Source organism: Trachypithecus francoisi, unplaced genomic scaffold, assembly GCF_009764315.1.
Source record: "Trachypithecus francoisi isolate TF-2019V2 unplaced genomic scaffold, Tfra_2.0 Lachesis_group6, whole genome shotgun sequence".
Lineage (NCBI taxonomy): Eukaryota > Metazoa > Chordata > Mammalia > Primates > Cercopithecidae > Trachypithecus > Trachypithecus francoisi.
Window position 1 is genome coordinate 49,260,160 of NW_022681471.1, and position 23,540 is coordinate 49,283,699.

A 23,540-nucleotide genomic window follows, 5' to 3' on the forward strand; every position below is an offset into this window, starting at 1 on the left:
AGTGATAATTCTAAATTCAGCTCATACACCATTTTAACAATGTATAAAAATGATTTTTATCAAAATATGTTAAACGACTCCCTGGGAAGCTTGTTTAGAATGTAGCATTCTGGTCCCTGGCACAAACCCAGAATTTCTAGGAAAATGGTTCTAGAACCTGCAATTTCCACAAACTGCCCAGATAATTCTGATGTACACTAAAGTTTAACACTTTGCATGATCTCAATTACATTAAGTATAAACCATAAAAAAGTAGGAGGAAGTATAAGGAAATGTTTATCTGAATTCAGTAGGCACAAAGCACATATGTACCAACATCTTTTAAAGAAACAAACTATGTGCTAGATTTATACATTGACAACTACAAAACATTTATGAGAGAAATTAAGATTTAAATAAATGGAAAGATACATTGTTCATGGATTGGAATGGCTGCAAAGAAACAGTGGCACAGGACTCTCTCAAGGTGGATGCCCTAACCAAGGTTCTGCCTATTTTTACCTTTTGGGAAGGTCTTGAAATCTAAAGACTACCAAGTCACATTCCCTTCTAAATAGTCCGTATCTGTTTATTCAGGTAGTGAGTGTACCCACTGGGGGCATCCACTGCAGAGGAAACTATCAATAATTGGGAGGAAAAAAATGACCATCTCTGTAGATATCATTCAGCCTCCCCATTCCCCTGCCACTGCTATCCCAATGTTTGCTCAATGGGCCCTTGTACAAAACTATGCGAGAGCTCAACAATATTGACTTCCCATACCAACCTGATCTGACTATTCTCATAGCTGAGTATGAAACCTGCCAACAGCAGAGGCCATTGCTGAGACCCTAATATGGTATCATTTCCAGAGGGAAGGTGATATATTACTTGTGCCCTATAAATATATACAATCATAATTGTCAATTAACAATAATTATTTAAACTATGAGAAATAATACACAAGTACAATGTAGCAAGATACAACATCAATATACAAAATCAATTGCATTTCTTTTTTTTTTTTTTTTTTTTTTTTTTTTTTTTTTTTTTTTTGAGACGGAGTCTCGCTCTGCCACCCAGGCGTGCAATGGCCGGATCTCAGCTCACTGCAAGCTCTGCCTCCCGGGTTTACGCTATTCTCCTGCTCAGCCTCCCGAGTAGCTGGGACTACAGGCGCCCGCTACCTCGCCCGGCTAGTTTTTTTTTGTATTCTTTTAGTAGAGACGAGGTTTCACCGTGTTAGCCAGGATGGTCTCGATCTCCTGACCTCGTGATCCGCCCGTCTCGGCCTCCCAAAGTGCTGGGATTACAGGCTTGAGCCACCGCGCCCGGCCTGCATTTCTTTATAGTAGAAATTAACAATCTGAAATGAACTTAAAATGATTCCATTTACAATGATATCAAAAAGAAAAACAATCTTGGGAATAAATTTAACAAAACAAATGCCAGACTTGTTATGGAAAAGTACAAAATGTTGTCAAAAGAAATTAAAGACAACCTACTAGCTGGGCGAGGTGGCGGGCGCCTGTAGTCCCAGCTACTCGGGAGGCTGAGGCAGGAGAATGGCGTAAACCCAGGAGGCGGAGCTTGCAGTGAGCTGAGATCTGGCCACTGCACTCCAGTCCGGGCGACAGAGCGAGACTCCGCCTCAAAAAAAAAAAAAAAAAAAAAAAGAAAGAAAGAAATTAAGACAACCTAAATAAATGGAAATAAATTCATGTTCATTGACTGAAAGACTTAACATTGTTCAGATGGCAATATTCCCTCATTGATCTACAGACTTAAGGCAATCGCTATCAAAATCTCACCTGGCTTCTTTGCAGAAAATGACAAAGTGATCCTAAATTGTAATGACCGAAAACAGACAAAACAATCTTGAAAAACAGTAACAAATGGAGTTCTTACACTTTCTAACTTCAAAACTTACCACAAAGCAATAGTAATCAAGACAGGGTGGTCCTACCATAAGGATAGATATATAAATCAGTGGAATAGAATTGAGAATCTAGAAGTAAACTCTCACTTTTATGCTCAATGGATTTTCAACAAGTCTACCAAGACAATTCAAAGGGAAGATAATAGTTTTTAAACTAATTGTGATGAAACAATTCGATATGCACATGCCAAAGAATGAATTTAGAACATTATGTCACACCCTATATCAAAGTGAACTCAACACAGATCATAAATATAAATGAAAGAGCTAAAACTATACAGCTCTTAGAAGAAAACATATGCATAAATATTCATGACCTTGAGTTAGGCAATTTTACTTAGATATGACAACAAAATCATATATGACAATAGATATATTTCACTTCATGAAAATGGAAATGTTTTGTGCTTCAAATGATAACATTGAGAAAATGAAAAGATGATCTACCAGATGGGAGAAAACAACTGCAAATAATACATCTGATAAGGAGCTAATTTCCAGAATATATAAAGAACTCTTACAACTCAACCATTAAAAAAAAAGAGAACCCAATTTTAAAATGGGCGAATGATTTGAATAGATACTTCTCCCAAGAAGATATACAAATGTCCAATAGGCATATGAAAAGAAGCTCAACATTATTAGTCACTAGGGAATGTAAACCAGAACCACAAAGTGATACCACTTTACACACAGTAGGATGGCTAAAACGAAAGAGATAGAAAATAAGTTTTGGTGAGGATGGAGAGAAACGAGTCCTCACACATTGCTGATGGGAATGCACTCGCTTGGCATAACAAATCGGCAATTCTTTAAAATGTTAAACATAATGTGTCATATGACCTAGCAATTCCATTCCTAGGTATATACCCAAGAGAAATGAAAACATATAGTCATGCAAAATGTATACACAAATGTTTATAGCAGTATTGTTCATAATAGCCAAAATATAGAAAAAAAAATCCATGAACTGGTGAATAAACAAATATGGTATATTATACAATATATTTGGCAATAAAAAGGAAGTAGTACTGATACATGGTATAGCATGGATGAACCTTGAAAACATTATGCTAAGTGAAAGTAGGCAGTCACAAAATACCACATATTTTATTATTCAATTTATAATAAATGGCCATATCAACAAATCTATAGAGAAAGTAGATTCGTGTTGCATAGGGCTTGCAGAAGGGCAGGAATGAAAAATGATTGGTAATAGGAAGGTTTTCTTTTTTTTTTTTTTTTTTGAAAGGGAGTCTAACTGTGTCGCCCAGGCTGGAGTGCAGTGGCCGGATGTCAGCTCACTGCAAACTCCGCCTCCTGGGTAGCTGGGACTACAGGTGCCCGCCACCTCGCCCGGCTAGTTTTTTGTATTTTTTTTTTAGTAGAGAGGGGGTTTCACCGTGTTAGCCAGGATGGTCTCGATCTCCTGACCTCGTGATCAGCCCGTCTCGGCCTCCCAAAGTGCTGGGATTACAGGCTTGAGCCACCGTGCCCGGCCAGGAAGGTTTTCTTTAGGGTTGATGAAAATGTAAAACTAGATAGTGGTGATGGTTGCCCACCTCCATAAATATTCTAAAAACCATTGAATTGTGCACTTTACATGGGTGAATTATAAGGCATATGAATTATATCTCGATAAAGCTGTTAAAGAGAAATAATTATCTACAATAAAAATAAGAACAATGTGTTACATGGCTTGTAACATATGTAGAAGTAAAATGTACAATGTGGTGGTTAATATTGAGTGCCAACTTGATTGGATTGAAGGATGCAAAATATTGTTCCTGGGTGTGTCTGTCAGGGTATTGCCAAAGGAGATTAACACATGAGTCACTGAACAGGGAGACGCAGACCCACCAATCTGGGTAGGCACCATCTAATCAGCTGCTAGCGTGACTCGGATAAAAGTAGGCAGAGAGGCCGGGCACGGTGGCTCAAGCCTGTAATCCCAGCACTTTGGGAGGCCAAGACGGGCGGATCACAAGGTCAGGAGATCGAGACCATCCTGGCTAACCTGGTGAAACCTCGTCTCTACTAAAAAATACAAAAAAATCAGCCGGGCGAGGTGGTGGGCGCCTGTAGTCCCAGCTACTCGGGAGGCTGATGCAGGAGAATGGCATGAACCCGAAAGGCGGAGCTTGCAGTGAGCTGAGATCCAGCCACTGCACTCCAGTTTGGTCGACAGAGCGAGACTCCGTCTCAAAAAAAAAAAAAAAAAAAAAGTAGGCAGAGGAACGTGGAAAGACTAGAATGGCTTAGTCTTCCGGCCTACATTTTTCTCCCTTGCTGGATGCTTCCTGCCCTCAAACATCAGACTCCAAGTTCTTCAGTTTTTGGACTCTTGAACCTTCGACCACAGACTAAAGGCTGCACTGTCGGCTTCCCTACTTTTGAGGTTTTGGGACTCAGACTGGCTTCCTTGCTCTTCAACTTGCAGATGGCCTATTGTGGGACTTCGCCTGGTGATTGTGTGAGTCAATACTCGTTAATAAACTCCCCTTTATATATACATCTATCCTATTAGTTCTGTCCCTCTAGAGAACCCTAATACGTACAACAATAGAAAAAAAGATGGGAGAGGGAATGCACAGTTGTAGGGTTCTTCCATCATCCATGAAATCATTTACAGTTGACCCTTGAACAACACAGGTTTGACCTGTGTTTTTTGATGTGGATTTTTCCAACCAAATTGAGATGGAAAATACTGTACTTGTGGGATGTGAAGCCTGCATATAGAGAGGGCTGACTTTTCACATAGGTGGGTTCTGCAGAGCCAACTCCGGGTCTTGAGTATACATAGATTTGTGTATCCTGGGGAGAGGGGGTCCTGGAACTAATCCCCTGATATACTGAGAGATAGCTGTAATATTATTTGAAGGTAGATTGTGATAACCTATGATACATATTACAAATACCAGAGCCACGGCTCAGAGATTTTGCCTGAGGGAAGGGAGGGAAGCAGGATGTAAAATGGAGAGTTCTAAATTTTTTCCCAAAGAAAAATAATCCATTTGCAACAGAATATGGAGAAGTCCAAGCTCAAGGGAGCTCTCAAAAACAGTGGAGGCTGTGGTGCATGGTATATTAAAAATACATAATACAGTAAATATTTTGCCAATGTCCCCAGTTCCTGGCACAGAGCTCCTAAAACCTTTGGGATTTCCTGAATGATAGGAGTGTCTTTTGTTATTCATAATGAGCCCCTTTTGACTATTCCTGAATTTATGCGAATGAGGTGACTTAGGGTAAGACCCCTAGATCGCTTCAGGATGGGGACTGGATACCAGAAAGACCAAATACATGATTAGAGGATGGGAACTTTCTGCCTTGCTCCCGACCTCCAGGGATTGGAGAGGGGATAAAAATTGAGTTCAATTACCAGTGGCCAATTATTACATAAATCATTCCTATTCGATAAAACCTCCATTAAAATCCCTAAATGATGGGACTCAGGAGCTTCTTGGTTGGGAATACATTGATGTACTGGTTAGATGGAGCACCCAGAAAGGGCATGGAAGTTCTGTGCCAAATATACCCCATATCTTACCCTATGCATGTCTTCCATTAGGCTCTTCCTGAGTTGTATCCTCTATAATAAACTGGTAATAGTAAGCAAAGCACTTTTCTAAGTTCTGTGAGTCATTCCAGTAAATTACTGAACTCAAGGAGGGAGTCATGAGAACTGTGAATAAAAAATAGACTCTCAGGATCCCAAACTCACTATGGCAAAAGGGAAGTTAAGCTTGGGAACTGAGTCATCCAAAAACTGCCTTCTTTTGTTCCCAAATAGCTGTAATTTCACATGCTTACTTTAATCTTATGTAAAATGTAGATTTACTGAGCATGAAACGAATGCATAATTGACTTTTCCTCTACTCCCTTCTTTTTATATGTAAAATGTAGATTCACTGAGTGCTAATCAGAGCCTCACAAGAATGTAACCACTTGCCTCATTGCCTACCCATCCTCCTTTTTTTTCTTCCCCTCTTGCTTGCTCTTTCTCCTTTAAATATTGAAGTTCCCAAAGCCCTCTTTGAGAAAACCACAGGTCACCAATGCTACTGCCACTTGTGTTTCATTTTCCTAGGTGTGTCCTCAACCTTGGCAAAATAAACCTCTAATCAATTGAGATCTGCCTCAGTCACTTTTTGGTTTACAGAACCCTCAAATTTGTAGTAGCCCAGGCTGAAGTGTGGGTAGGTTGGGCACCCCATTTGCAGCTGCCATCTGAAGTGGAGGGCAGTCTTATACTTCAGAGCCCTTAAACTGTAGGGTCTGCACTAACTCTGAGGAATTAATATCAGAATTAAATTGAATTGTAGGACACCCAGTTGGTGCCAGAGAATCAGAGAATTGATGTGTTAGAAAACACCACACATTTGATGTCAGAAATGGTGCCAGAAAACACTACACATGGTGAAAGGCAATTGAGAGGACATTGGTAGATTCTCTGGAGATGCAGACTAAGCTGTAGGCCCACTAGTTTGCTGGAGACAACCTGGGACAGAGAAAGCTGGGAGGAGACCTATTGGGATTAGAACAAATCTGTCTGTGGAATCATTTATGCCCCAGGGCATTGTTGAAAACAATAGGGCAATCAGCAGGCAATTAGTGGAGCTAAATAGCTGGGTATGGTCAGGGAAAGAAACAGTCAAGGAAAGCCCTGCCAAAGGTGACTGTGGGCATAACCAAGGTTGAGTCTTCTGGTGAGCAACATAAGAGGCTTCACATTGTGTGAGCACAGACTTTACTAAAATAATCTAGCTAATCACTAAACAAATAAATATGCAAATATCAGTAAAAAGCTCCAGATGGGGAAGAGGGAAATAGTACCCAGAGGTACTACAATATATTATCCAAAATCTCGGTTTCAACAAAAATTTATGAGATTTGCAGGGAAACAGGAAAGTATAACCCATATACCAGAAAAAGGCAGACACTAGGAGGTCCATATGTCAGTTTGAACAAAGACTTCAAAGTAGCTATTCTTAATATGTTCACAGAACTACAAGAAACCATGATTAAAGAAGTAAAGAAAGATATGATGATGTTGCATCAAAGATAAAATATCAATAAAAACATATAAATTATTTTTAAAACAAATCGAAATTCTGGGATTCAAAAGTACAGTAAAATGAAAAATTCAGTATTACATTTGAACTGCCAAAAGAATCAGTAAACTTGAAGGTAAATTGATAGAGATTATGCAATCTGAATAACCAAGAGAAGAAAAGACTAAACACAAATGTACAGTGCCTCAGAGAAATGTGGAACACCATTAAATATTACATTAGCAAAGGAATTAATCCCAACAAGAAATCCATAGGAACCAACTGAAGAGATCTAAACATGATATCTAAGAAGGTCAAAAGCTATTAACATATACTCGTTCTCCTCTCTTCTCTCAGCTTCTTTAAAATACATGTTTATATAAAGCAATAATCATAATAATGTATTGTTGAGTTTGTCAGTAGTATAGTTGTAACATACATAACAATAATATGACAAAAAATGGAGAAGGAAATAGAATGATATAGAAATAACATTTCTATATCTCACTGGAATTAAGTTAGTATAAATCTGAAGCTGATTCTGATAAGCTAATATACATATGGTAAGTCTAGAGCAACCACTAAGGAAATAACTAAAAAGTATAGTTTAAAAATCATTTTAAAAATTAAAATGCTATATTAGAGAATATTCAGTTAATGCAAAAGAAAGTGGTAAAGGAAGATTTGAGGAAGACAGGAGACCTACAGAAAACAAAAAGTAAAATGGCAGGTATAAATCCAACTAAATCAACAATAACGTTAAGTCTGAATGGGTTAAACTATCCAATAAAAGGCAGTTGTTAAAATGGAAATTAAAAAACCAAGATCAAACCATTTGCTGTCTATAGCAGACAAACTTCAGATTCAAAGATACAAATGGACTGAAAGTAAAAGGATGAAAAAAGATACATCATTTTGTCTGATATTACTATAGCCAGCTTTCTGGAGTGGCCACAGTAATATTAGACAAAACAGACTTCAACAAAAAAAAAGTGTTAGTAGAGATAAAGAAGGACATTGTATAATAATAAAAGGGTTAATCCATTGGGCAGATGTAATAATTATAAACATATATGTACCTAACAAAAGAGCACCAGAGGGCTGGGTGCAGTGACTCACACCTGTAATTCCAGCACTTTGGGAGGCCGAGGTGGGTGGATCACCTGAGGTCAGGAGTTTGAGACCAGCCTGGCCAACATGGTGAAACTCTATCTCTACTAAAAATACAAAAATTAGCCAAGTGTGGTGGCACACATCTGTAATCCCTGCTACTTGGGAGGCTGAGGCAGGAAAATCACTTGAACCTGGGAAGTAAAGGTTGCAGTGAGCCGAGATCGTGCTTTTACACTCCAGCCTGGGCAATAAGAACGAAACTCTGTCTAAAGAAAAAAAAAACAGTTACCTGAAGCAACTTACAGAAATTAAGAGATAAACAGACCACTCAACAATAATAGTTGGGATAGTTGGGGACTTTCAGCTTTTAATAATGGATAGAAGAACTAGGCAGAAGATCAACAAGGAAATAGAAGACTTGAACAACACTATAAACCAACTAGATCAAACAGACATATATGGAATATTCCACCCAACAAAAGAATATACGTTCTTCTCAAATGCACATGGAACATACTGCAGAATAGACCATATGCTAGGCAATAAAACAAACCACAATAAATTTGAAAGATTAGAGATAATTCTAAGTATTTCCCATAGAATAGAATGAAAGTAGAAAACAATAACAGAAATAAAGTTGGGAAACTCACAAATACGTGGAAATTAAACAACACACTCCTAAATCACCAACAGATCAAAGATAAAATAAAGAGGAAAATTAGAAAATATGTTAAGACTAATGAAAATGAAGATACAAAATACCAAACCTTACAACATGCGTCTAAACCAATGCTTAGAAAGACATTTATAGCTGTAAATGCCTACAGTAAAAAAGAAGGCTGGACGCAGTGACATGTGTCAGTAGTCCCAGCTACTTGGAGGCTGAGGTGAGAGGATAACTTGAGCCAGGAGTTTGAGACCAGCTGGGTAACATAACAAGACTCTTCAAGAAGAAGATCTTCAAGAAGAAAAAGGAAGAAAGATCTCATATCAATAACCTAACCTTCCACCTTCAGACACTGAAAAAGAAGGGCAAACTAAACCTAAAGCAAGCAGAAGGAAGGGAATAATAAAAACTAGAGCGGAAATTAAAATAAAGAATAGAAAAATAATAGGAAAAGTCAATAAAAACAAAAGCTGGTTCTCCGTAAGGATCAACAAAATGAACAAACATTTAAGTTGATTAGCCTGGAAAAAAAAAGAGAAGACTCAAACAACTAGAGTCAAAAACGAAAGAGGGTACATTACTATTGACTTTACAGAAATAAGGGGATTATGGAGGAACACTATGAATAACTGTATGCCAATAAATTACATTATTTAGATTAAATAAATGGATTCCTAGAAAGACACACGCTACCAAAACTGACTCCCGGATAAATAGAAAATCTGAATAGACCTATAACAAATAAAGAGAATGAACTACCAATGAAGAAACATCCAGGCCAAGATGGCTTCATTGGTGATTCTACCAAACATGTAAAGAAAAATTAATATTCACGTTTCACAAACTTTTATAAAAAATAGAAGAGGAGAGAACATTTCTCCACTCATTCTATAAGGCCAGTGTTACTCTGTTATCAAAACTATACAAAGATACCACATGAAAACTACAAGCCAATATCTCTTATGCTGTAGATTTTTTGAGGATGCAAAAATCCTCAAAAAATATTTCAAACAAATCCAGCATCATATAGAAAGAATTATACAATATGACCAAGTGAGGTTTATCCCAGGAATGCAAAGTTGATTTAACATTCAAAAATCAATCAGTGTAAAACACCGTATGAATAGAATAAAGCACAAAAACCACATGATGATCTCAAAAGATGCAGAAAAAAATGTTCAACAAAATTCAACACCATTTCATGATAAAAACACACAACAAATGAGGAATACAAGCAAAATTCCTTAACCTGACAAAGGGTATACATGAAAAAGACACAGTTAACAACATACTTAATGATGAAAGACTGGATGCTTTCCCCTTAAGATCAGGAACAAGACAAGAATGTCTGTTCTCTCCACTTCTATTCAACATTGCACTAGAGGTTCCAGCCACGGAGGTTAGACCAAAAAAAAGAAAGAAAAGACATCCAGATTGGAAAGGAAGAAGTAAAACAACCTCTGTCTTAGTCCATTCAGGCTGCTATAACAAAATACCATAAACTGGGTAGCTTATAAACAACAGAATTTTATTTCTCACAGCTGTGGAAGCTGGAAGTTCAAGATCATGGTGCCAGCAGGTTTGGTGCCTGATTAGGGCTGAATCTCTGGTTCATAGATAGCACCTTCTAGCTGTGTATTCACATGGTAGAAGGGGCAAATAAGTTCCCTCAGGCCTCCTTATAAGAGCACTAATCCCTTATAATGTTCTGCCCTCACAGAGCACTTCATCAGACTTGTAATCTACCAGAAATGAACAATCCAAATAATAACAAGCATTGGTGAGGATGAGGATAAATGTAAACCCTCATATGCTGCTGGTGGAAATGTAAAATGACAGTTCCTCAAAATGTTAAACATGGAGTAACCATATGACCCAGCAATTCCAGACCTAGTTACATACCCAAGAGAAAAAAACCCCACAAATATATGTCCACACAAAAACTTACATGAATGTTTATAGCAGCATTATTCATAATCGCCAAAAGGTGAAAAGAATCTAAATGTATATCAACTGATAAATGCATAAACAAAATGTGGTATATTTAGATGATGGAAAACTATTTGGTCATTAAAAATGAAGTTCTGATATATGCTACAATATGGATGGGCCTTGAAAACATTATGCTAAGTGAAAGAAGCTAATCACAAAAGACCATATATTGCATGATCCATTTATATGAAATACAGAGAATATGCAATTCCATAGAGACAAGGAGTAGATTAATGGTTGGCTAGGGTTGGGGAGGATGGAGGGTGGAGAGTCTTAACCAAAGGGTATAAACTTTCTTTATGAGGTGATGAAAATGTTCTAAAATTGATTGTAGTGACGGTTACACATATCTCTTAATATACTAAAAGCCACTGAACTGTACTTTCAATGGGTGAACTCTATGTCATGTGAACAACAACTAAATAAAGCTGTTTTTTAAAAAAAAAATAAAAGAATGAAAAGGGGTCATTATTACAGATTCTCTAAGCATTTAAAGGACAGCATGGTAGTATTACGAATAACTTCATGCCAATAAATGCAATAATGTAGATAAAATGGCCAAATTTCTTGAAAGATACAAATTACCAAGCTCACTCAAAAAATAAATAGAAAACCTGAACAGAAGACTGGTGCTTAACCACCTGGTCTCTGGAAGAAATTAAAAACCCTGATTCATAGAGTATCTGACTTCTAAAGTGTAAACTATGGCCAATTTTAATCAATCAATGTATCATCACTGAATGTAGATTTGATAAGAGATAGTGACAATCAGCTCTCAATAGCTGGTATAGGCCAGTTCCAGTATACCATTGTCTATATCTATAAAATTAAATTAATGTTATTAAAAACTTTCCTAGAAAACTCCAGGCCCAGATGTCTTCACTAGTGAATTCTATCAAACATTTAAGGCCGAAATAACACAAATGTCAAATAAACTCTCAGAAAATAAAGGAAAAGGCCTCCTCTCTATATAATGAGGCCAGAATTACCCTGATGCCAATACAAAAACATTACAAGAAAACTATAGACATTACGTTTATAGATGCAAAAAATTGTTAACAAAATTTTGGGAATCTGAATCCAGCAGTAAATAAAAAGTATATATATATATTTATCATGACCAAGTGAGGTTTATTACAAAAATGCAAAGTTGGTCAAGTAATTGGAAGTCAACTTAATTAAACATATTAACATAATAAGGAGAAAAATACGACCACCTCAATAGATACAGAAATAGCATTTGAAAAAAGTCAATAAAATCTCTCAGGAAACAATTAGAAAGGAAATTTCTAACCTGAAATAGGGTATCTATCAAAAAAAAAAATCACAGCTGACATCACACTTAATAGTGGAAGAATTATTTCCTCTTATGATAGGGGATCATGCAAGGATGTCAGTTCTCACCACTGTTATTCAACTATGTACTGGAAATCCTAGTTAGTGCAATAAGGCAAGGAGAAAGGTATGTAGAGGCCGGGCACGGTGGCTCACACCTGTAATACCAGCACTTTGGGAGGACAACACCGAAGGATCACCTGAGGTCAGGAGTTTGAGACCAGCCTGGTCAACATGGTGAAACCCCATCTCTACTAAAAATACAAAAAATAGTTGGGTGTGGTGGTGCATGCCTGTAATCCCAGCTACTTGGGAGGCTGAGGCAGGAGAATCACTTGAGCCCAGGAGGCAGAGGTTGCAGTGAGCTGAGATCGTGCCATTGCACTCCAGCCTGGGCAACAAGAACAAAACTCTATCTCAAAAAAAAAAAAAAAAAAAAAAAAAAGCAGAAAAAGAAAAGAAAAGAAACGTAGATAGGAAAGGAAGAAGTAAAAATGTCTTTATTCACAGAAAAAATCATGATCATGTACATAGAATGCCTTAAGAATCTACAAAAACTTATTGGAATTACTAAGTGAATTTAGCATGATCTAAAGATAAAAGATCAATATACAAAAATCAAGTATATATTTTATATACTAGAAATAAACAATTAGTAGACAAAAAATTTAAAGTACCACTTGCAAAGGCATCAAAAAGCATGAAATAATTAGAAATAAAGTTTATTAAATATGTGATGACTTTTATATTGAAAGTTATAATACATCACTGACAGTAATTATGGAAGACCTAAATAAATGAAGTATAATATCATGTTCACGTATCAGAAGACTCAGTATTGTGAAAGTGGCAATTCTCCCCAGATTGATCCATTTATTCAGTGTAATTCCAGTTAAGAGCACAGCCAAGAAAAGCCTAAGACAGCATACCAACTAAAAGTAATATAGTATTCTAGATGGCATCCTGGAACAGAAAAAAAGGATATTAGGTAAAAATGAAGAAAATGGGAATAAAGTATGGGCTTTAATTAATGATAATGTCCCAATATTGGTTTGTTAATTATAACAAATGCACCATAATAATGTAAGATGTTAAAAATAGAGGAAACAGGGTTTGGAATATATAGACACTGTATTATTTTCTAGATTTTTTGGTAAATCTAAAACTATTCTAAAAAAAGAATTATATTTAAAAAATAAAAAAAATGACGTTAAAAAAAAGCTTTATATTTTATTACCTTCAATGGTACTTTTTTTTCTTGCTTTTTGAATAAAGACCTTGTATTGTCATTTTACACTGGGCCCTGCAAATTATGGAGCCAGCCCTGCCTCTGTCCCAACCTCCTACCCAGACCTCAGGCTGAGGTTGTTCTGGGTGCTTGTAAAAGTCCCTGAAAGGCCAAGGCTAAGCTGTGGCTCTGTTGCAACCCAGCAGGAAATGCCAAAATAGAATGAGTTCTGTGCTCTGAGCTTGTCTGGATTCCGGGAAATGCAGCAGCAGCCACAGTCTGCAGGTGGTCTCCACTCAGGCCAAATGGTGTTCCTAAGCAAAGGCCCTCCCACCTCAGTATGGTGGGCAGGATGGAATCATAGCTTCCTAGAGCTGGAAGGGACCTCATTCATGGTTCTACCACAGCCCTCGCCCCCACCATTTAGGGAGAAAAAATGATACAAATAGAGGCAAGGAGAGGGGTAGGAGGCTGCCACACCTCCAGAGCCTCCAGGGAGTGAATGACAGCATAAGTCTTGCCCAGACCCAAGCCTGGTACTGTCTCCCTTCAGCCCAGGTCTGGACCCACCTTCCCTGTCCCTGTGCATTTCCAACAGCCTGCGTTGCTACTTGGCCTTTCCTCAGAGCCCCCTCCTTGTTTCTCTGAGCACATACAGGATATGTGTGTGTGTGTGTGTGTATGTATGTATGTGTGTCTTTAGGTCCCAATTAGGATGAGGCCACAAGCAGAAACAGAAAACAGGAGGTTTCTGTCATTGCTTTTCCTACTTAGGTATTTCCCCTGGGGCAGGGGTAGGGGAGGAGCCCATGAGAGCCACAGGCTGGACAGGCCTGCTGCAGTCAACAGCTGCAAGTCTGAGAGCAGGTACTACCATTAGTGCCATTAGGAAAGAATGCAGAGGCAGCAGCCACAGAGGGAGCCTCTGGGCTGGAGAGGGCAGAACTCCTCAAGTCCAGGCAGACAGGCCCTGCAAAGTGAAACCAAGGGGACTCGCAAAGAAGAAGGGCTCTGTTCCTGCCACAGAAGTGCAGCCTCCCCAGCAACAGGAATCCCTGGAGGAGAAACCCACCCTGGGCTTTCTCAGATCCCCCAGAGAAAGGCCACACCACTTGGAGACTATTGTCATGGCAGCAGCTGCCCAGTGCTGTGTGTAAATGTGGGTGTAGCCCACTGCCCAGGAGCAGTTTTCATAGTGGTTAAAGGTACAGTCACTCATGCCACACTGCCTATGTTTTGTTTTTTTGTTTTGTTTTGTTTTCAGATGGAATCTCTTATCAGCCAGGCTGGAGTACAGTGGCACAATCACAGCTCACTGAAGCCTTGAGTTCCCAGGCCTCTAACCTCAGCCTCCCAAGGAACTGGGACCACCTGGGACCACAGGGGTGCACCACCATGCCTGGCTAATTTTTTTATTGTTTCTAGAGACAGGGTCTCACTATGTTACCCAGGCTGGTCTTGAATTCCTGGGCCGAAGCTATTCTCCCACCTTGGCCTCCCAAAGTGTTGGGATTATAGGTGTGAGCCATTGCACCTAGCCTTAGGTTTTAAATCCCATCTCAGCTACTTACTATCATCTGTGTTTCCATGGGAACAATTTGTCACCTCCCAGAGCTCAGTTATCACACTTTTGAAATGGGTTTCAAAACACTTAAACCCTCATTAGTAATAATGGACCGAGCAATACACCCTCGTGGGACCTAAGTCAAGGGTATCAAATCAAATCCATCAGAAGGACAGCCCCACCCCAACCCTACACAAACAAGTAGCAGACCACATTTCTTTGTAACAGATGATTGTCATTTGGTGGCAGAACCACCTTTACCTCATTCCTTCTTGAGAGTCCTTTCTCTTAAGGGAACCCAAGATCAGCTACTGCTGGGCAGACTTAGAGCCCACATGGAGACTCGGTCTTCATTCCTCCTTTCCTGCTTCTATTTCCTCACACCTCCTTATCTGCCCTCCATAGTTACTAAGTTCTCATCAAAGTTTAATTTATACCGGTTCAGGAGCTTTCAAGGACTATAGTGTCTTCTATTAGCAGCACTAGAAAGCAAGCAATCTGAGAAGCCACATGAGAGAGGAGAGGAAGGGAACTAGCTCGGCAGGGCATACTCCTGGCTTCCACATGCAATAAGGAAAAGAAATTTTTTTCACTTGGAGTCAGAACTCTCTGCTGAGATACCTATAGATCTTTCCTGAGTTTGCTGACCTTATCATCCTATTTAGTACTAGTGGCATGCTTTAAATTACTGATTTGCAGCTAATATACAGAATGATAGAATCTGGATTCAAAGATTAAGGGAGTGAATCTAACGAGACAAAATTTAACCCAGAAAAAATCAGAAGCTTCTATACTTCAGTTAAAACTAAAAAGATTTACAGAAGTGGATTAACAGCTTGAAGTATGAAATAAGGGAGGGGTCTAGTTGACTGCAACTTAAACTGGATTCAATTGTGTGATACGGCATTCACAAAATCTACTATAATTTTAGGATGCATCTATAGATGTATAGCACCTATTCTAAAATGAAGGAGGTGATAAGATCACTCCATTCTGCACTAGGCAGAATATTCAGTGTTTTCAGAGACATTTACACATTCAGGAACGTGTAGAATAATGCATGACTTTGAAAAAATATGACACATCAGAAATGGCTGAAATAACTGGGGAGGTTAAACTCCCCAAAAAAAGTCTTGGTGAGAACATAATTCTTTAAGGATTATGTCAGATATCTTATGAAAATACTTAGTGCAATGCCTGGCATAAAGTGCACAATTAATCTTAATATTAAAAGGATGTTAATTAGTAGTATTGTTAGCACTATGTCATACTATTATTATTACTATTATTATAGTTAATGCTTATAGAGTGCTTTCTATGTGCTAGGCTCTATTCCAGGTCCTTTACATAGGTTGACTCATTGACTCAGTTATTCCTCATACCAATTCTATGAGATAGGTACTATTATTGTCTCCAATGTTGTATATGAGGAAGCTGAGTCACAGAAAGATTGAGTAGATTGCCTAGTGTGTCTCACAGAATGGAAGGGGGAAAGAACCAGAATAGAAGCTGTGGCAATTTTAAGCCGTCAAGGATGAAAGGTACTTTTATTATTTTATACCTGTTCTGTACCACTCCAAAGGGCAGAGCCAGGACCAATGTGTGTAAACTACTGGGAGGCAGATTTTAACTCAACAGAAGCAAAAGTCAATTAATTAATTAATTTTAAAATTCTGAATGATTAGAACTTTCTGAGATTTCAATAAGATATCTTATAAGGTAGTGAGTTCTCCATCACAGGATGTAAGAAGAATGAGGATAGAAATGAATGAAATGGGACTTCTCTAGGAAAGAAACTATACAAATGAGAAACCAACCCTTGATGAAAAAATAAGAAGGCATAGTGAAACTTGGTTTTAAAGACGTATGCCACAGAGAAATTGGAAAGTAAAACAGTTATAAAGAAGATATGAAGGTAAACTAATATTTGTCTAACTGCCATCTCAACACAAAATTAATTAGATGTTGGAGAAAAGCAACAGTTCTTTTTTTTTTTTTTTTTTTTTTTTTTTTTTTGAGACGGAGTCTCGCTCTGTCGCCCAGGCTGGAGTGCAGTGGCCGGATCTCAGCTCACTGCAAGCTCCGCCTCCCGGGTTTACGCCATTCTCCTGCCTCAGCCTCCCGAGTGGCTGGGACTACAGGCGCCCGCCACCTCGCCCGGCTAGTTTTTTGTATTTTTTTAGTAGAGACGGGGTTTCACTGTGTTCGCCAGGATGGTCTCGATCTCCTGACCTTGTGATCCACCCGTCTCGGCCTCCCAAAGTGCTGGGATTACAGGCTTGAGCCACCGCGCCCGGCCAACAGTTCTTAAAAGCGGAAATTTCACATGAATTTCTGTTCAGAAACTTACTAAATAGCCTGGCTTTAAAACAAAATCCCAGGATCCCCACAGATCAGATGGCCATCTACCCTGGAAGTGTAAAACACAAAGGGAAGGGAAAGAGCATCTGCATAAGAAAGTAGCATCCAGGCTGATATGAGTAGGTGAGAGGCAGGCATAAGGTTAAAGATCATAAAATACCATTAGATAAAAAAAAATACATATTGCAATGACAATTGAAAATGCTAGCATGATTGTAGTCCTGCTACTCAGTATGTGGTCAACAGAATTATTGCATAGATTAATACGGAATGCCCTCCCTGCTGCATCTATCTTTTGGGGTCCAGCAGTCCCAGAACTCAAATATTTGTCGATTTAGTGAATTAATATAAACTTCCTCAACCAGAAGCACCAAGAGGTGGCTGGTTAAGGATTGAGAGTCCCAGTAAAATCTATTTATTCTATTATGAATAACTACTGAATAATTTATATATATATATGTACACATGTAAATATAAATTATTTAATATATAATATATTCAGTGTGTATACATGCATATATATGTGTGTATACACACACGGACAAATGCGTATTTGATTTACGAAAATTAAAGTATTCAGTCTTTTTAGATCTACAAACTTTACAAACTTAACTCTTTCTAGAGGTCTAGAACTGAATGATTACCAATTTAGGTCTGGGGGCTCAAAAAAAACAAAATGTTATGTCAAGAAAAAGTGAAAGATTGTCTCCCATGAAAGTGACAAGAGATGAAAACATGCTGAATGAGCCTAAATGGACATGATGGAGATATGGATGTGGATTAAAACTGAGAGTGTTGGGATATAAGGATATATAATACTATAATAAGGATATATAATATTCACCTATTATGAAGGTGAATAGTCAAATGTCAGTGCAGGATCTGAACTGCAGGGGAAATAAGGGGCCTTGGTGGCTAAGGAAGGGAGGAGGGGAGAAAGAGGTGGTACCAGGGGAAGTAGCACAGAGGAAGAGGCAATACTACCCGAGACTAGATGCGGACCGTCTCTGGCAACCAGGAAAAGGCAAATACAAAGAGAGGTGAGTGACAATGCCTGGTGTGTCTGGGTCAGGGAACACTAGCAGGCACTAGCAGGTGGCTGCGGCAAGGCCGCAGGTCAAAGTGGTAACTGGGGATCTGAGTTCGGCAGTGACGCGCGCCCCTCACGTGACCAGGAGCCTATGTCTGCCCAAGTCCCTCTCGTCCCGGTCTTTTTTTGCCTGTCCACCATCTCCCTATTACCCTTTGGTCGAGAGGGAAAGCAGAAGGAAGTAAGTTCCCTCTACCCTCTTAAATCGGTGTGAGTGTCGGCGCTGCCTAGTAACCCGGGGAATGGGGTTGACAGAATCGGGATGGCGGAGTCCAGGCCTTTCCCTACGCTCCAGCCCCGCCTCCCGCGCCCATATTTATGTGCAAAATATGGTGGTCTTGGGGGCGGGGTGGGGAGGCGAGTGCTTCCCCCGTCCCCCGGGAGGGAGGTACAGACACTTGGAAATAGTTTCTAAGAATGCTTCCCTTCCACTTCCCATCTGAGAAGAAATGGCAAGCTTTCCGGGGCGGGGAGGTGGGGGCACGGAGGACGAAGCTTGATGCAGGGTCTGAGACCAGAGGAGAACCCGAGGGGTGGGGGTCGTGCAGACAGTGACTGGTGCCCAGAAAGTGGGGGGTGGGGGGTGTCAGTCAGTCCGTCCCTCCTCCCCACTCCCCGCCCCCTACCCTGTCTTGCGTCTGTGTGCAGGTCTGCTGGTCACAGCGGGGCACCTCGAGGAGAGGACGACTAGAAGCACACGGCCCGGAAAGGTCCAGGTCAGGGAAGGGGTACGCAGTGGACCGGGACTGGGGCGCGAGGGTGGACGCCGAAAGGCATGGAGTCTGCAGGCCGCACTGTCCCGCCCCTGTCACTGCGGGCGAGGCCTGTAGCAAAGCCTGCTGGGAAAATGGTGGGCTTTCGGGAAGGAGGGGGCGACCGGGAAGCGGCGGAGTCGGGAGAGCCGGAGAGCCTCTGGGAAAGCGCAAGGTTGAGGGCCTGGGCCCTGAATCAGGAAAAGGCAGGTATTGGAACCCACGGTCTGGGTGTTAGTCCAGCCACTTAGTATTCTGACTCTATTCTGCCTTTCTTGTCTCCTAAGAATAACTGTGCTTCAAGAAGAAAATTCCCAACATGGACAAACCACGCAAAGAAAATGAAGAAGAGCCGCAGAGCGCGCCCAAGACCGATGAGGAGAGGCCTCCGGTGGAGCACTCTCCCGAAAAGCAGTCCCCGGAGGAGCAGTCTTCGGAGGAGCAGTCCTCGGAGGAGGAGTTCTTTCCTGAGGACCTCCTGCCTGAGCTCCTGCCTGAGATACTTCTCTCGGAGGAGCGCCCTCCGCAGGAGGGCCTTTCCAGGAAGGACCTGTTTGAGGGGCGCCCTCCCATGGAGCAGCCTCCTTGTGGAGTAGGAAAACATAAGCTTGAAGAAGGAAGCTTTAAAGAAAGGTTGGCTCGTTCTCGCCCGCAATTTAGAGGGGACATACATGGCAGAAATTTAAGCAATGAGGAGATGATACAGGCAGCAGATGAGCTAGAAGAGATGAAAAGAGTAAGAAACAAACTGATGATAATGCATTGGAAGGCAAAACGGAGCCGTCCTTATCCTATTTAATGTATTCGCCCTTTAATTCTGTTTTGCCTGCTAATAGTATTGCCATTGCCACCTGGACTTCCTGTGCGTTTTCTTAATGCCTTTTCCCATATTCTGAATTTTAACTTTTTGTGAGGATTTATTTTAGATGTTTAGCTTGTAACTCGCTTAAAGTTGGGGTTTCCCCCTAAAATTTACAAGTTTCCCTCTTTCAATCATAAGTCCTATACATTTGCATGAAAGATGTACATTATATATTGTGAAACGAAAAAAGCAATTTTCAAATGGTATATATTGTATCCCATTTTTGTAAAAAATGTATATTTATATATTAATATGCAAAGAAAAAACTAAAAGTATATACTTCAAAGGCATAACAGTGGTTGTGTGGTAAGATAATAGGTGATTTTTTAAAATTTTGCTTTATCTGAATTTCTCATTTTTTCAAGACAAACATTTTACTTGTGTTGCAAAAATATATAATGAAAAAATCACCCAATTTTGAAAAAAATTGTCAATCAGCTTATAAAGACAATGTGGCACTTAATAAATACTTGTCAGAACTTAAAAAAAGTGAATACTATGTTTTTTTCTGAATCTCTTAGGCACAAATATAAGCCAGATACTGATTATATTTAATAGTCATTTTGTTCTCATTTAAATAGGAATAATACTTGCTTTACAGTGCTGCTGTGGGACCAGATGAGAAAAAGATTGTGTGAGCTGTGTTTGGGGTCTTTATTCCACCTGCACAGGCAGGACCCCCGACCCCTATAGATTCCCTGCAGACATAGGCAGGGTACCCAAAGGAGATCTCACTTGTGCTCACAAACAATTCCAGTGAGATTCCAAGTGAGTGCCACATTCTATTCATATCCTGCTGTACTCTCAAGATTCTTACAGTATCTGCTAGGCACCGCTGTTCCTTCTCCTGGGTCCTGATCCTTCCACTGGCTCTCATCCCTGCTGACATGCTGGAGTGCTTAAGGTACAAAGCCTCACTGATTGCTCTGGAGTCCCTGTTGGGCCCAAGCTGAATTGTATCTCCTGCAGATATATGAATGCCCTTTTTCCAGCTTTGATATTTCACTTAGCTAGGAGGCTACCATCCCAATGCTGCTTAGACCTCAATGTCTTTAAAAAATGCTTAGTAAAATAGTTCTTCCATTTTTTTTTTTTTTTCCCATTTAGAACCTTCCTTTTCTCCATTGGACTCAAACATGAGTCCACCTTTTCTCCACCTGACTCAAACATGATTCCACTAGGTCCTGGTCTAGGAGACAAAATTAATGAGCCAGACACCATGCTATGTACTCAGAATTGGAACTTCCCTCCCAAATATCCAAGGATAACTATCATTTTAATTGTTTAACTGGCCTTAGGGTGAGTTCCCTCTCAGGGGCTTCTGGCAAGCTTGCCTTGCCAATTCAGCTGACTTGCTCAAGTTGTATAAATTGAAGATGAAGATAATGCTTAGGCTCAAACTAGGACATTCCCCTTCTACACTGCTCCATATCAGCAAGACACCTGCAAAACTAGTTTCTACAACATTAAAGTACTATAAGGCCGGGCGCGGTGGCTCAAGCCTGTAATCCCAGCACTTTGGGAGGCCGAGACGGGCGGATCGCGAGGTCAGGAGATCGAGACCTTCCTGGCTAACACGGTGAAACCCCGTCTCTACTAAAAATACAAAAACTAGCCTGGTGAGATGGCGGGCGCCTGTAGTCCCAGCTACTCGGGAGGCTGAGGCAGGAGAATGGCGTAAACCCGGAGGCAGAGCTTGCAGTGAGCTGAGATCTGCCCACTGCACTCCAGTCCGGGCAACAGAGCGAGACTCCGCCTCAAAAAAAAAAAAAAAAAAAAAAAAAAAAAAAGTACTATATATGTATATGTACATAAACATATATATTAGATATGATTTCTCTATTAAGCTACCTTTATAAATCCTAAGATTTTGTTTTATTGATCCTGTTAGTGCTAGAAATAGAGAGTGGTTAATAATGATTAAAAATTATGACCCAGTCATAAACTCTGAGATTCACTTTGATTGACTATATAAGCTTTACTGTGTTGACTTCTCTAGAGCTATGATTTGCAGTTCCAAAAGGAACATGGTGAAGGAGGGATTGTTAACTGAAATTCAACATTAAAATTATTTAAATATTTTATATATCAGTGTTTCTCTTATAAAAAATGCAGAAACCTATTTTCTATGCCAGACCCAGTAAATCTGCTTTTTTATAAATTAGCAAACTAAAAGTTGGATAGTCACTGGCATATATGGTATACTTCTGATTTTATTGATAATAAACTATGATGTAAATGGAAGAAAGTATAAATAATTGTGTCAGAATTAAAAGGGTGAAAGACTCATCCAAGCATATTTTTTTTTTTTTTGAGACGGAGTCTCGCTCTGTCGCCCAGGCTGGAGTGCAGTGGCCAGATCTCAGCTCACTGCAAGCTCCGCCTCCGGGGTTGACGCCATTCTCCTGCCTCAGCCTCCCGAGTAGCTGGGACTACAGGTGCCCACCACCTCGCCCAGCTAGTTTTTTGTATTTTTTAGTAGAGACGGGGTTTCACCACGTTAGCCAGGATGGTCTCGATCTCCTGACCTCGTGATCCGCCTGTCTCGGCCTCCCAAAGTGCTGGGATTACAGGCTTGAGCCACCGCGCCCGGCCTGCAAGCATATTTTTAAGTAAGCAACTAACGATAGTCTTACCAATTTTATAACATAAAATTTAGATTTCTTACAGCAAAGCAAGACCTTACACAAAATTAAAACCTAAGAGACAACTTAATAGAAATGTATTTTCTATGACTAATGTTATATAATGCCTTACATTCCATACTTTCAATATGAGTAAAATGCATCAGAAGTAAATTCAAAGTTCTCCTTTAGTAATAATCTCAAAAAAACGGTTGAGCCAGCCCTGTACCCTTGGCTTTCTTTGTTTTTATATTTTTACCATACAGTGCCACTGGGGGAGTTCTTCATGTCCCCAGAACACTCTTCAAGGCCAATGGCAGCCTAATGGGTGCTGGTCAAACTGGAATTCTGGCTGGAGTGAGATCAGGTTCCAGGCTCACCGGAATTAGTTTTATAAGAGAGGATAAATCCATCCCCCTAACGCTAAGAGTGGTGGTGCTTAGGCAGGAGGTGGAAGGGCTCACTCAGGCCACATTCCCCTCTGGGGTGGGTCTGACTTTTGTTTCTCTGCTCCAGCCTACAGCAGGCACAGGGCCCTCTTAGGCTAATGGCCAAGCTGCCCTGCACAGGCATACCTGGAGGAGGAGAACTGACTGCCCCATTGCAGGTCAGAGCACTTTGCCTCTCCCTCCCTTTCCCTTTCTCTTTTGGGGAACATTTTGCAGGAGAGGAGATAAAGCCCCAAAGCATCCTGGCAGGAAACATTCATTGGGATAGTCTTGGAGCAAACAGATGTCTGAACAGATCTGACCAGGTAACTTGGGGTTGAAGCAGAAGGGGCTGACCCTTCTCTCAGAGTCCAGTGAAGTAGCCCCAAGAAGACTGGGGCAAAAATGGGGTTAGACAGCACACAAAACCTCACCCATCCCTCTCCCACCCACCTTGCTCAGGCTCCCAGAAGGGCCTTAATGTGTCCTAGCCTGTTTGGTTGGTTCTGCAAAGACTTTAGCTCTGTGTCTGCCTGGTGCAGTGCATCTGAT

At 40.2% G+C, this 23,540-nt stretch overlaps 1 protein-coding gene and 1 long non-coding RNA gene across 7 annotated transcripts in view; one reads left to right on the forward strand and one right to left on the reverse strand.

Annotated features, from left to right (window-relative positions):
* The window catches only part of LOC117078560, a 42,887-nt gene extending 23,813 nt beyond the window's left edge, over window positions 1–19,074 (reverse strand). The window contains exon 1 of the long non-coding RNA XR_004435017.1: window positions 18,949–19,074. This is a non-coding gene — a long non-coding RNA (uncharacterized LOC117078560). The remainder of the gene's footprint in view (window positions 1–18,948) is intronic.
* TCEAL1 (transcription elongation factor A like 1) lies at window positions 18,160–20,418 on the forward strand. 6 transcript variants are annotated; one of them, XM_033202121.1, is made up of 3 exons: window positions 18,160–18,272; window positions 18,971–19,038; window positions 19,362–20,418. In XM_033202121.1, exon 3 carries the CDS (start codon window positions 19,394–19,396, stop codon window positions 19,871–19,873), a length of 480 nt encoding a protein of 159 aa, XP_033058012.1. In that variant the 5' UTR covers window positions 18,160–18,272; window positions 18,971–19,038; window positions 19,362–19,393; the 3' UTR covers window positions 19,874–20,418. The 6 variants fall into 6 exon arrangements, with proteins under 6 accessions (XP_033058012.1, XP_033058010.1, XP_033058011.1 ...); XM_033202119.1 differs by lacking the exon at window positions 18,160–18,272 and adding an exon at window positions 18,371–18,503 and having other exon boundaries at window positions 18,971–19,050; XM_033202120.1 differs by lacking the exon at window positions 18,160–18,272 and adding an exon at window positions 18,371–18,503.
* Window positions 20,419–23,540: the final 3,122 nt, after the last annotated feature.